Consider the following 13608-nt stretch of genomic DNA (forward strand, 5'->3'; position numbering starts at 1 on the left):
ATATTTTTCTGTTATGACACAATTTTGCAAGTGGTCTTAGAAAAAAAAAAAAAGTATATTCCATATTTTTGTAATTCTTTTCAAGCAAGTGCCCACAATTGCATCTCTTGCTTGCCTCTTATATTATAGACTTTTCATTTTCTCACTGAAGCTTTAATTATATTTTTGCTGGAATATATGAGCGTAATAAGAGGGTTGAAGAACAAAATCTTCACTTCCAGTGTAATTGGAGAATGTAGTAATTTCATTTAAAAAAAAATGTGGCACACACAAAGTAGAAGATGAAGGCAATAACAAATAATGGTGTCTAAGATAATGCAACTTGATGGACAACATGGGTATTTCTGCCCTCTGGAAAGCCAATTTTCTCCATGTTCAGACTTCCGTGGTTTGTTTTGTTTGTTACTTTTGGGGGAGGGAGAGGTTGTTTGTTTTATTTTTTTAGAAAAAAAAATACAACTTTTGCAGAAAACAGTTTTCTGATGAGTAATTTCTTCACTAGTTCTAATAAAAAATAATAGTCACATAATCTGTTGTCCATAATTTTACTGAACAGTTATGATCTTTTGACAGGACAAGGATCTGAAGCAGTACATGGATGACTGTGGTAACATCATGAGTATGCATAATGTAAAGGTGAGTGTTTTTAGTGACATTTACTGTTTTCCAACTTTCTCTCTTCTGACTGAAGAATTTCAGAGAACTTAATAATCAGGAGCTGTATGGTTTAGGGCTTTAAAGAAAAATAAAACTTTTTTTTTAAAAAAAGTTTTTGACCTTTGTATGTGGCTCAACTATATTTGACATCAGATGGAGTCTTTCTTTTTGGTTTTGATAGCATTTGAATGTTTAAAGCAAAAAAATCAAGAGGTTACAAAACTTTATTTAAGATTTCATTCTCTTCGAAGTTACTTTTAAAACAAAAATTTCCAAAAAAAGTAATAAACTTATAACTGTATTGACCTCTTTTTGCCCTTCCACTATTGTGTACTCATCTGTTGAGGTCAGTCCTTAGATTAGCATATCCTCAAATAAAATTTGTGTGTGCACCAAGGGAAGTGCGACCAGAGTCATGATTGTGGGATTGGATTCCACTGCCAAGAAAGATATTTTTAATACATATTTAAGAATAAATGATGGCCATGTCTCCATTAGTGATAAAATGGAAATTATTTTCTTTAAGACTTAGTTGTCTTTTGCTTTTAGCTATAGTTATGGCTCAGTCTAGTGGCTCAGTGGCAAATCAGGCCTGGTGAGACTGACTCAGTTTCAAGTCTCCCTCCTAACAAGCAGTTTTTCATTTGAAAAACTAGAATACCTGTTTGTATTTTGTTAATACTTACAGCTCTATAAACAACATTCCGAAGAGAAGAGATTACTAACTTGGAATAAGTAGTCAAATGAGGCTGGATTGTAACAGTATCACCCTGCTGTATTGCAGCCTGTGCTGTACCTTCAAAACAGCTTCATTAAGCTGTATATAATTCATGTAAGGGTTGCTACTTTTACAGTAAGCGTATTAGAAACTTTTCCATGCCTCTTGAAAAATACTAGTTGTAAGCTCTGACCCTAAGAACAGAACCAGAGAGTCAGAGAGACAACAAAAAACATAATTAAGCCTGTGTTTTTAATTAAATACAAGTTAATACGCTGTAAGTGGGAAGCTGATTCCTGTAATAAGTGTGGTTAAGAGAACAGGGAGAATCTGCTTGTGATAATCAGAGCTAAGCAGAGAAAACCTGCTTTTTCCATGTTTGCCTGTGGTTTAAACAATGCCATAAGAGCTGATTGATATGGTCAGTACCTTTGGCACTGAGAAAACAGAACAGCTGCTTAACTGTGGTAGCTGTATATGCTTATAGTACAGTAACTGTGGGGGTTTGAATCATTATTAACATTTGAGAGACCTCCCTGTCACCCCTTCTGTCATATTCTTCACATAATTTTATGTTTTCAGTTGCAACAAAATAAAAACGTATCATATAAAGATGTGTGTGATCTCTGCAGACATTACCATTTCAAACAAAATTTTGAGTTAATATGTGTCCTGTGAATTTTTGGAAGGATCCATGCCAACTATCATGAATATCCACAATTCCTGTAAAATAATCTGCATTGCTTTTTTGACCGATCCTTGCCGTCCCAGTGCACACTAGAGTTGTGCTGTTAACATCTCTTGGGAGTGACTACCCCTGCAACAGTGTAGGCCTGAGTTGACAGGAAAAAAAAAAAAAAAGTTGTTTCTCATCCTGCTCTTCCAAAAAGGAAAGGAAGAAAAAAAAAATGCTCCAAATTCCTTTTTTCTTGAGTAGATAGATCCCATATAAGCAGACTGAGAACAGATGGATGTAAAGTACACCTGCTGTGTTGTTTGTCCAGTTTAGGAAAAAGAATTTGATGGTGTCACCTGGTACAAAAATAAGCTGCTGTGTTAGGAAATGGTCATATAAAAATGTTCCAGTGTTTCTTCTCAAAAGCACTATTACATGGTGAATTTTTCATATTGGTAAACATCATTGTTTGTAATGCTGTGTATTTTTTTCATTGTACATTTCATCATTGATACTGCCTGAGGGCTTCTGTGTAGGAATTGATACCATCAATGGCTACCCAGAAGGCCCATATTCAAGTTCAGATGCTTTATACATACAGAAACCACAATGTAGCATTTATTAATGCAGTGATAGAGTAAACTGGTTCGGCTGCCCACTGGTAAACCTTTCTTCATCCCTTACTACCTTTATGTCTATGAATATGCAGCATTAATATGTGTGAGTGGAGTTGCTTGGTTGGCTTGCTGTTCCAAACGACTAAAATAAACCTGTGTGTATTGAGGTCAGGGGATGAATATAAAATGCCAGAGGATGTTGGGTTGTTTGTAATGTTCATTTCCCCACTTCTCCACATTTCATGAGCTTGTGAATCCAGTTGTATTTTTTCAAGAGCCTGCCAAAACATCTTTAAACAGTTTTTGCACAATTGGATGGAAAAGGTGCTGAGCTGTGGCAGAAAGGAACTTGAGCGTAGCCAGAGACAGTTACATTTAAAGACATTAGTGTGGGGAGGAACACTGGTAAATACTTAAAAATAAACAGCCCTGTGGCTCTCTTCAATTATGCAGAACAAATCTCTCTTAAAATCTTTATTGTAAAGTATTGTGTAAAAGCAGTGCGTTAGCATAAAAGGATTTTAAATCTGTAAACAATAATGAAGATACTCTAAGTGTGCTCATAGGGAAAATTAATTTACTTTTTGAGAGGTATTTTTGTCTTGCTTACAGTATAGAGCTTTAACTCTGCAGTGCCCAAACAGGCTGTTATAAGTTGGTGTAATCTGAAGATTAACATTTTTGGCCTAATTTATTTAAATGTTCTCTTTTGTAGCTGTTTTTATACCAGATTCTTCGTGGTTTGGCTTACTGTCATAGAAGAAAGGTGTTGCATCGAGATCTGAAGCCACAAAATCTACTAATTAATGAGAAAGGAGAACTGAAGCTAGCAGACTTTGGTATGGACTGAAATTCCTCTATAACAAATATTTTCTTTACTCACTATTAAGAAAATACTGAAAACAAATTATACTGAACTTTGAAATCCTTTGGAACTGGGAATGTGCGTTTGCAAACCACTGTGAACATCAGGAAAATGAACCAAAGATGTGTATTTAATTCATCTTTGTACATCCCTACCAATTCAGAAGGCTAGGATTTAGAACCTTGTCCTTGTTGCTGTTGCTGTTTGTCAATAACTGGAAAAGTAACATCCTCTAGTCAGAATCAGTAGGCAAGCAATTTGCTGCCTATGATGTAGCTATCCTGTCTTCCTTGCAATGGCTTCTGAACTGTAACTGCAGGATCAGCATTGTCTGTTGGCTATGGTCCCAGCCCAAGTCTGTGTCAGTTTTACAGTTTTTTGTAGAAGCTGGTACTTCTTAGTCAATCTATGACTTCAGTTGTGAACACTAAGGAATATTCCACAAAACCTCGTTTTGGTTTCTGTCTTTCCTTTAAACGAATTCATGAAAGCAATCATCTGAAGGAGACAGAAGAGAAGTGGATATGTGCAGTTGCATTTATAAAGGAAAGATAAGAACATCAGGTCTGTTGTAAATTTGTGCATTCTCAGATGGAAAATGAAAGTCGTCCTTTTACAGGATATTAGAAAATAGGTGTGTAGGTCATACTGTCACTTGACTTGAGGTTTGAAAGTAGTCTTACAGCTTCCTTTGAAATTGACGCTTAGTCAAATCCTTAAGCTGGAGCTCAGGCTGTTTTTTCTCACTTTCCACAATCACTCCAAAGCAGAGTTACCAAGGTGAGCAAGAGGAAGGGTCTGTCCCTATTCAGAATTGTCAGGTGTTACTGATGCACCAAGTTCCTTTGAGATTTCCAGTGAGCATTTGCAGACGAGTGCAGCATTCACAATTTCCTTTTATTTTCTATGTCAGGAAGGTCCTTCAAGAATTGTGCTAACACTGTTTTTTTCCCTGGTTTGTGAACAGAAGTTGCTCAGAAGATTGTATTTAATGCAATAGACCTAAGTTGTATTGAGGATGTTACTGACAAACTGACAGTATTATTGTGGAAAACCTCTATTGATCAGTCCAACACTGTTGGTCCATTTCCACTGTTTCATGGTTCATTTGTTGCTTTCTTCCTCTTGCAGTGTAATTGTTAAGTGGTGAATGTGGGATTTCACAGATTGTGGGGAAGATGCTATATTGATATAATGCTTTGTTGTTTTGATGACATGTATAGGCTTACTGCAAGTTTTGATCTGCTTACCTGCCTTCTATGCTTCAAAACACTTACCATGAGATTTCTGTAAATACTAAGACAAATCACATCGTAGAAATATATTTAATAGGACTCTTGAATAAATATAATTGGGAAGGTATTTAACAAGTTAGTATATTAAAGTTGACTTCTCCTGTAAAAGTTCTTTGTCAGTTCCATGGAAAATAAGATTTAAGAAAAGCAGCATTGCGTAGAAGCAGCACATTACCCTTTATTTCCCTTTTTATCAAGGATTGGCTAGAGCGAAGTCTGTTCCTACGAAGACTTATTCCAATGAAGTTGTCACGTTATGGTACAGACCACCTGATGTTCTCCTTGGATCTTCAGAATACTCAACTCAAATAGACATGTGGTTTGTATAGCTTTCTCTAGTTCTAATTTTTATTCTCGGTCAAGTTGAAAAAATGCCAATTCTTCATTGCTATATAATAGCATTCAAATACTAATCTTTTCAGTTTTTGAATGCTATAACTGCTTTAGATTTTAGAGAAAGGATCGACAGATGGGGAAGATGCTATTATTTGTCTCTGAAAATGCAGAGTACTTTTTTATTGCTTAAACATGCGTCAGGCCCACATTTCTAGGGGAAAAAAATTCCATGTTCTCCTGATGACATAACATGGTATTTTACTATGAACTACAATACAATTGATTAACTTGACATCTGAAGGGAGAGGATATAATATAGCTATGACAAAGATTTTATTTGGTCTTTGACAGTTCTTTTGTTGCTGTATATCTTCTTTCAAAACAATATTTTTAGTAGCAACATGTGGTTAATATAATTGTTTTTATTTAAGAGAAATTACAGAAGTAAGAGCAGAAGTAATAAGAGCAGAAAGCTTAAATTGCTGTTGTTGTTTTTTTCTGATTTACCTTTTTCTCTTTGTTTCTATAAAAGGGGCGTTGGATGCATATTTTTTGAAATGGCATCAGGAAGGCCTCTCTTCCCTGGTTCAACTGTTGAAGATGAGCTGCACTTAATTTTCAGGCTTCTAGGTAAGTGTTACTTTTATCAGCACTATTACTGGTATATGTTTATTCTTCTAAACAATTTTTTTCTGGGAGAACTGTAGATCTTTATCTATTAAAAATTACATTTTATGTACCATTGTCTTTAAGGTGAATGAGTGTGCTCTTGATTAAAAGTGATCAACCTGAGTGCACAGATGAGTTTGTACAGCATTGCCTCTTTTTCTTTCCTGTTCAAATTACAGGATTAAGTACTTATTTATGTCAGAGCTGTTTCTTTACAGGTCTGTGGGGGAGAGGGGTTATTTTTGTTGTTGTTTTGTTGGTGGTGATTTTTTTTTTAAGTTGAATTTGTTGCTTTTTTTAAATACAGGAACCCCATGTCAAGAAACATGGCCAGGTATTTCTTCCAGTGATGAATTTAGAAACTACAACTTCCCTAAATATAAACCACAACCCCTAATCAACCATGCACCAAGGTATTTTGTGTTTTATTTGAAAGAACGTGTATTCCTATAGCTTTGAATATTTGTAAATGTGAACAAGGTTCCAAGTATGGTGTGCTAGTGAATGCTGGAAAATTGTACATCATTGTGGGCAGATATTAATGCAAAGCATAATCCCATTACTATGCAATTACTTTGTCTAATATCATTCAAGGCTCCATAATGACCTATAGAACTGTAAACTCCTTGTTAATAATGCCTGCATAGTGGGAGTATTCACACAGCACTTCCAAATTCTCTTGTTATATAATAGGCTTATTGTTAAAATAGCAAGATTTCCTTTAGCAGTCTCTTGAAATCATTCTAAAATCATTATGAGGAATTTGAAGGGTCTGCATCAGTATTGTTAACAGCACAGAGGTTGTAAATAAACTTTATAACAAAGCCTAACACATTTTTATTGACTCTGAAGAAAAAGATCTAACATTGTGTTCTCCTAGTGAATGACCTGGGTCAACCTACTAAATCACAATACAAAGCTCAAGATTTGTATGTTCCCAGTATTTTCATCTTGTTCTGAGATGGTGCTACTTGTATGTATACGCATTCACAAGCAGAAAAGTTGTTTGGGTGAAAACATTCAGTTTTTTAAATGCAACTTTCATCAGTTACTTTGCAGATCGGCTTTTGGTAAATATAGTTCAGTAACTTCTTTTTTTTATTTATTTTTAGGCTAGACACGGAAGGAATTGAATTGATAGCGAAGTTCCTTCAAGTAAGATAAGTTTTGTGGCTTTACTTTATTAAAAGTGCAAGTTTAGAGTTTTGGTGTATTATGTAAAATTTTAATTACAAGCTTAGTACCTGTTAGATCTAACTCAAAGTGGAATATACAGCTCAGTAGGTAGTGGATGACAGATTTAGGAAGAATGATTGTTAGGCTAAATACTGTAGGAACTTAAAAGCTGGTATTTTGAATGTGTTTTTTTTGTTGGAGTTGTGGTTTTGGGTAGGGTTTTTTGTTGATGTTTTTGTTTTTTTCTTTTGCAAGAAGCAATTTTTTCTCTCTGATTACTGTTTGTAAAAAAGTAATTGATTCTGTTAGCAATTCCCTGAAAAACTAAAACGCTTTTGAAATACAGTATTAAAACAGAACTTTTAAATACAAATACTACAGTTCTGTAAAGATGGATTTTGCTTACCACTAGAGAAGCATCTACTAATGTAAAGAATACTCTTTGAACTTTCAAACTGTTTGTATCAAAAGGTAAAGTGTTTTGTGGGTTTAATCTTTTAATCTGCATTAAAAATGAGCCAAGAAACAAGAAGAGGGGAGGCAAGATGGAAGGCCAACTCTTAAGTCTTTGAACGGATGTAGACGCCCTGTAACTTCGCTGTGTTAAGAAGCCCTAGTATGTAAGGTGGAGTGCAGTAACTCTGCTTTGCAGCCAGCGATTTAAATTCTATACCAAGTCTTCATCTGTTTACGCACCGTGTGAGAACAGTAGTCTTTGCAGTCCTTGTTTAGACTTTGTTCTTTGTGTACACCTTTTTTAAATGTCTGCATCTTTGTCCAAATGTCCAAATATGCCAGACATGAGATGTGTTAAGCACAGATTGAAGACCATGTTGTCTGAAGTTCCCTTTTATGCAAAATACTGCAGCATAGTCCATTCTAATTAGAAAGCTTTTGTGATCTCATGTAATTGCTATTTAATATTAGAACATAAAGTAGCCAGAAGTCTGACATCTGATCATTGTTACAACTACAAATAAGGATTAAGTATACTTTTATTTGCATCCATTTACAGCATTTGAGTATTTTAGCAATCTCATATGTTGATAATTCTAATTTAGATAACATATGTTAGGTGTTTCATGTGCGAAATAAAAGTAATGAAAACAAAGATGTCCTAGTGAGTTAGTAGGAAAGATTTGAGCAAGTTGAACTCTTTCTTCCTTTGACGAAATCACTTAATGCAGAGGATTTTTTAATGAAAACCAATGCACTTACATCCTTTTATTTTAATAGTATGAATCAAAGAAGAGAATTTCAGCAGAAGAGGCCATGAAACATGCATACTTCAGAAGTCTTGGAACAAGAGTACATACTTTGCCTGAAAGTAAGAATAGCAGTAAAGCAACAGAGTATTGTTAAGATAGTTCATGACTGTCCTGGGTCTGGCTGGGATGGATTTAATTTTCATCATAACACCTTGTATGGTGCCATGTTTAATATTTGTCACCAAAACAGTGCTGATAACACGCCAGTGTTCTAGCTATGGCTCAGCAGTGTTTGCACAGTGTCAAGGCCTCCACTTTTCTCACTTTCCCCCACAGTGAATAGACTGGGGGGTGCGCAAGAGGTTGGGAGGGGGCACACCAGGCAGATAACAAAACTAACCAAAGAGATAACCCATGCCATATGTCATGCTCAGCAATCAAAAAGGAGAAAGGGGGGCACAGTGGGGGGTGAGGGGACTGTTGGGGAAGTTAGCCATATTTTGCTAAGGAAGTGGCAGGGCATCAGTCTACACATGGAAGGTGGTGAGTTACTGCCTTTATATCTCTTTTGTTTTTTCTCTCTTCTTCACCCTCTCCTTCACTTACTAAAGAGTTTTCATCTCAGCCCACAGGTTTTCTTGTTTGTACTTTTCCTTTCCTCTTCCACACACACTAGGGCTGTGGGGAAGTTACCAAGCAGCTGCATGATGCTTAGCTATCTATCAGGGTTAACTGACAACAATTCAAAATGAAAAATTCTTTAGTCTGTTAAGGAAGTCCAATACATATTGACTTAAACATTTGGGAATAGGGAAAGGTTTTTTTTCTTATCAAATCTGCACAATTAAGAATAGAATTTTGCTCAATAAAGCATGGTTGTGCTCAGATAGATATGAATTAATTTCTCTGCTACATTACAGGTGTTTCTATATTCAGTCTAAAAGAGATTCAGCTGCAAAAAGACCCTGGCTTTCGAAATTCCACTTACCCAGAGACAGGTATGGAAGGATTAATATTTTCTCATACTTACAAGTTGCATGCTAACACAATAACTGCAGGTTAAAAAAAAAATGTGATACTGGTTGAAGCCCAAAGAAAGGATATTCTCTTGGCATAGAAGGAGAGATACAGATAATGATTGAATACTCTGTTGCACGAATGCTTAAGTTTCTTACCATGGTCCATGTTCTGTTGTAGGACATGGGAAGAACAGAAGGCAGAGCATGCTTTTTTAAAGTGGGCGGTGCAGAGTCAAGCCCAAGCCTATCCTATCAATCAAGGACTTGGATCTGAAGGCAGTGCTCTCTTTTGGTGGACTTGGAATCGCAGTTTGTCTACACTGTCCTCTTCACAGTGGAGTCTTTTTATTTCCAACCTGCAGATTATGTTTTTATATTTGTTGTCACAGTGTGACAATTTTTTGTACAGTTGGTTTTAAGGTCTCCTCTGCCACTAGAGCCAGTAGGTTACAGCTGTTGATGTAACTGTAGCTGCAATTTTTGTGCAGGACTGAGAAACACAGTGCATTATTTATTGCGGAATCATTGCTGCTAAATAACTACTGTCTGTATAGTTAACACAACAGTTCCATGCCTGAAGAAGTTGCAATGGCTTTATAATATGTGAATGCATCTGTTTCTCTTCATAAAACGTTCTACTGCTGCGGGTTTTTTTGTATTTCTTAAACTGCAGTGTTTCCTGGAATGTAAACATAGCTTTGCTTGGCTATAGGTGAACCATCTTTAATGCTCTAAGTTCATGGCACTTAATTCCTTATTTAACATTGGAAGTATGTGTTGAAATAGTTGAAAAATTATAATGCATATTATGTTTTTGAAAAGCACATGGTGTGAAAGTTGATTCAAACAAGTAAAAAGTAATTATTATTTGCTCTCAGATCCTATATTAGTTATTGATAAATTAGAGCATGGAGACTGGATAATAAATTTTGTCAGGCTCACTCCAGCATAAGATATTTGCACATTGTTGTGCATATGGGACCTGACAGAAGCAATGACTTTTTTTACCTTGTTTTTAACTTAGAAATACAAATAGTAAAAAAAAGAAAAAAAAAAAAAAGAAAAAAAAGATTCATATATGTTGGACCCTGGCTTAATTTTGAAATTTTGGATCTTTTCATTACAGAGAAACAGGACGACTAATTACAAGAACATGGGAATAATGTCACACTTTTCCCACCCTGTTGCTCTCCCATTTGTGCATTATTCACTTGAAATCAACTGGAAAGATGCAAGTTTGTACTTGATAAGAACTCACTATACTACAGAACTTTTAAAATGGGAACTTAGAGAGTTTCTCAGATCTTAGATGTTATCTGTTTACCAGAGATAGTAAACATGTTACTACTATGCTTATGCATCTCAGTGAGTATCATAAGTACACCCTTGGTGATGGTTACAGTATTTTTAAGCATTTGTGTTCACCTTTATGAACCTATTTGTTTAGTGCATCTTAAAGAGACTGTAAATCTTTATTGGTATATTTTGAAATGGTCATGTAAATCTTTGGCTGTTATATCATGGAAATAGTCATAGGTAACTTAATTTTTCCTGACATTCACTGTAAAACATTCAGGGGTCCTACCATTTCTGTTCAGGAAATCTTGTAGTTTATTGTTATTTAACAGTATTAAGTGAATTTTTGTATATTTCATTTTAACTTTATTTGTGAATAGTGATTGTGGCATGTTTGGGGGTGTTTTATTAATATTTCATTGATACTGGTAAATTTGAATTGGGATTTTTTTTTTTTTTTTATTTTCTGGAAGAGAGAAGTTAATGTGTAATGGTGACTATTGGACCACTACTGCTTTTCAGCATTTGTAAACTGGTTTTACGTTAAATCTTGTAGACCTAACAAACTGCTGTTATTTCTAACTGACCGACCTGTATTAATATTGTACTTTTGAAAGTATAAATATTATGTGGAATTCGTTGGTTTTGTTTTGAAATTTATAACGACAAAGGCCCTGTGCTGTTAAAAATACAGACTAAGTGAACTTGCAGTTCTTGGGGCATTGTTGGAAACTTAGCTAGATCTGTGTGTTGTGGGAGTCATCAGTTTCAACTCTAGCTGCTTATGAATTCATGCAACCCAGAAGTAGTGGCAGCGAAGGTGGTATCACTCATCTGCAACTGAGGCCGTTCAGGATCTTATCATGAACATGGTCCATAGTCTAATTGTTAGCAATGAAGTCCTGCATGTCACGTGGAATCAGGAGTTTTGCCTAGCTCTAGGAAGGTAAGGCGTGTCTCGGATGCATGGGTTTGAAATCCCACTGATACCAGCGGGAGTGTCGTGTGTGTCAGAGGCGGATTTGGCACTGATTGAAAAACCTTTGTCCTGAAATAGTTGTTATATATATTTTTATAGTTGCTATGGATCTGATCTAGATTTTATACTGATTAACTTTGTAGGAAATACGTTGTAGATGTAATGGTGTTGAAGAAAGGAGTATCAAAAAACCATCTTTTTTTTTTCTACAGAAGTAGTGAAGATTTAGAGTAAATGTTCACTGTGGATAAATGTGGGATTTAGCATTTCTAGAACAGTAATATTTTCTAGGTCATAAAAGAACAAGAAATAATGTGACACTAATGAGTAAAGGACTTAAAGGTTTAACTGGTAAAATGAAGTGCATTAACAAATTTAGAAGGGGATCAGCTGCAGCTAACAAAAGGAGATTTCCATTTTGGGTAGGAATTTGGTTTTGTTGTTACAGACGAAAAGATCTTCCATAAAATTGAAGCACTCTGAATATAAAGAGATTTTTCTAAGGATCTACAAATGAATTGGTTTGCTTCACTAGGAGGTAGCTTTAAAGAATGTATTTTTTAAGAAATTTGGCATCTGTGGTCTAGCCAGCTTTGTTGGGGTCTCTTTTTTTTTTTTTTTTTGGTCCATAATTGAAATTCCTGCATCAGCAGAGACAACTCTGTGGCAGATGCGTGTTTGGGGCAGTAGTCGGTGAGTCTGAAGGCACTGGGCATTTCCCTGACATCATTTTTGTGCAATTCAGTGTTCCCGTCCCCTGTCTGGCAGCATCAGGCAGTATAGGCTTGGTTTCACTGTCACCGAGAACGTAGCGAGTGCTGACCGTTCTGGGAGGAGGCCTCAGCCACGGTGACCATCAAGCAGATAGATGCTCACTAAATTTGGATGATTGACAAGATTTGGTTATGACAGCTTCTGCTTGAGGATGGGTGATCAGTTAATGAGAAATGGCCTGCAAGTAGTTGCTGATTTAAAATAGTTATTTGTAGAGGATATACCCATTGTACCCCATCTACCCAGAGGTGGAAAGGCCAAGGTGTGTGTATAGGTGTGTGTAGGAAAAAAAGTGGATTTGAAGACAGGAAAGAAGCAGGTGGTCGTGAGGTGGTGTGCACATGCAGGTGAAGGCTGAAGAGAAGAAAGGGTGGGTGGAGGGATGGGAATTTACAGGCCAGGAAAGAGTGGGAGATTGAAAGGGACAAACCAGCTGCTCAGCAATGCTCTAGTGAAACATGCATCTCAACACAGCTGTGTTATTTTTGTGCTGCTTTACCACAGCATTAAGTAGCCAGAGTGTATCCCTGAATTGGGCAATAAAAGTTAAAATAAACAATTATTAAAGAATCAACATACTTTGTATCTGCAAATCATTTGGAAAACTGCAAGGTAGCATTCTTTGGGCTGCTTGCTTGGTGTTTGCGCGTGAGTTTTTCAATTTAATAAAAGCACATTGTTTCTGTTTTGCAATGTTAAGATGGAATTAAGGTTAAGATTACATTCATTTATTGAGGACAAAATATATGAAAGGTATGTTGTAAGTATCCACAAGCTAAGCATTATAAACCCAGGAAATACCCAGAATTAAGGTCAGACTTGAAAGAAATCCAAACAAATTAGGGTATGGAAATGCATGGCTGTAGCCTGTAGTGACACTGAGAAAAATTGGAACGTACCTTAGTTGAACACCGCGTTGCCACAGACGTGATCAGTTTGTCTGGCCACTAAAGAGCAGAGTTTAGTCATTCTTGTACCTTGTTAGCACATTTCAATACTTTTTTTTTCCCCCCTTAGTAACGTTTGGCTTTGAAACAAATGCGGCATATTTATGAAATTTTCTAACTTTTGGCAGGAACATTTACACTTCGTTTTTACAGTCCACCCCCCCCATTTCAGAGATGGGCCTGTTAAGAGATCGACTGCTACTGTTTGGCCCACACATGGGTCAGTACTTGTAACTGACCAACATCCGTGTCAGGCCAATTTCAAAGACTGACAAGAAAACAAGCATAGGGTATGAAACACAATGGAAACACTGCACAAATGTTTAGTTAATTGGCACACTGTAAAGTAAGCTGACTGTACGGGTATGGTGATTTT

The 13608-nt window shown here is 36.1% G+C and overlaps 1 protein-coding gene across 5 annotated transcripts in view; it reads left to right on the forward strand.

The window, feature by feature from the left end:
* The window catches only part of CDK17 (cyclin dependent kinase 17), a 133274-nt gene extending 120415 nt beyond the window's left edge, over positions 1 to 12859 (forward strand). For 4 of the 5 annotated variants that reach the window (XM_083845322.1, XM_083845325.1, XM_083845323.1 and 1 more), the window contains 9 exons: positions 574 to 636; positions 3384 to 3507; positions 5027 to 5147; positions 5697 to 5794; positions 6141 to 6246; positions 6946 to 6988; positions 8246 to 8336; positions 9138 to 9215; positions 9415 to 12859. In XM_083845322.1, coding sequence (XP_083701448.1) covers positions 574 to 636; positions 3384 to 3507; positions 5027 to 5147; positions 5697 to 5794; positions 6141 to 6246; positions 6946 to 6988; positions 8246 to 8336; positions 9138 to 9215; positions 9415 to 9452 — 762 coding nt within the window. In that variant the 3' untranslated portion in view covers positions 9453 to 12859. The remainder of the gene's footprint in view (positions 1 to 573; positions 637 to 3383; positions 3508 to 5026; positions 5148 to 5696; positions 5795 to 6140; positions 6247 to 6945; positions 6989 to 8245; positions 8337 to 9137; positions 9216 to 9414) is intronic. The other variant, XM_083845324.1, reaches the window with a different exon arrangement.
* Positions 12860 to 13608: the final 749 nt, after the last annotated feature.

Source organism: Anser anser (assembly GCF_964211835.1).
Source record: "Anser anser genome assembly, chromosome: 1".
Classification (NCBI taxonomy): Eukaryota; Metazoa; Chordata; class Aves; order Anseriformes; family Anatidae; genus Anser; species Anser anser.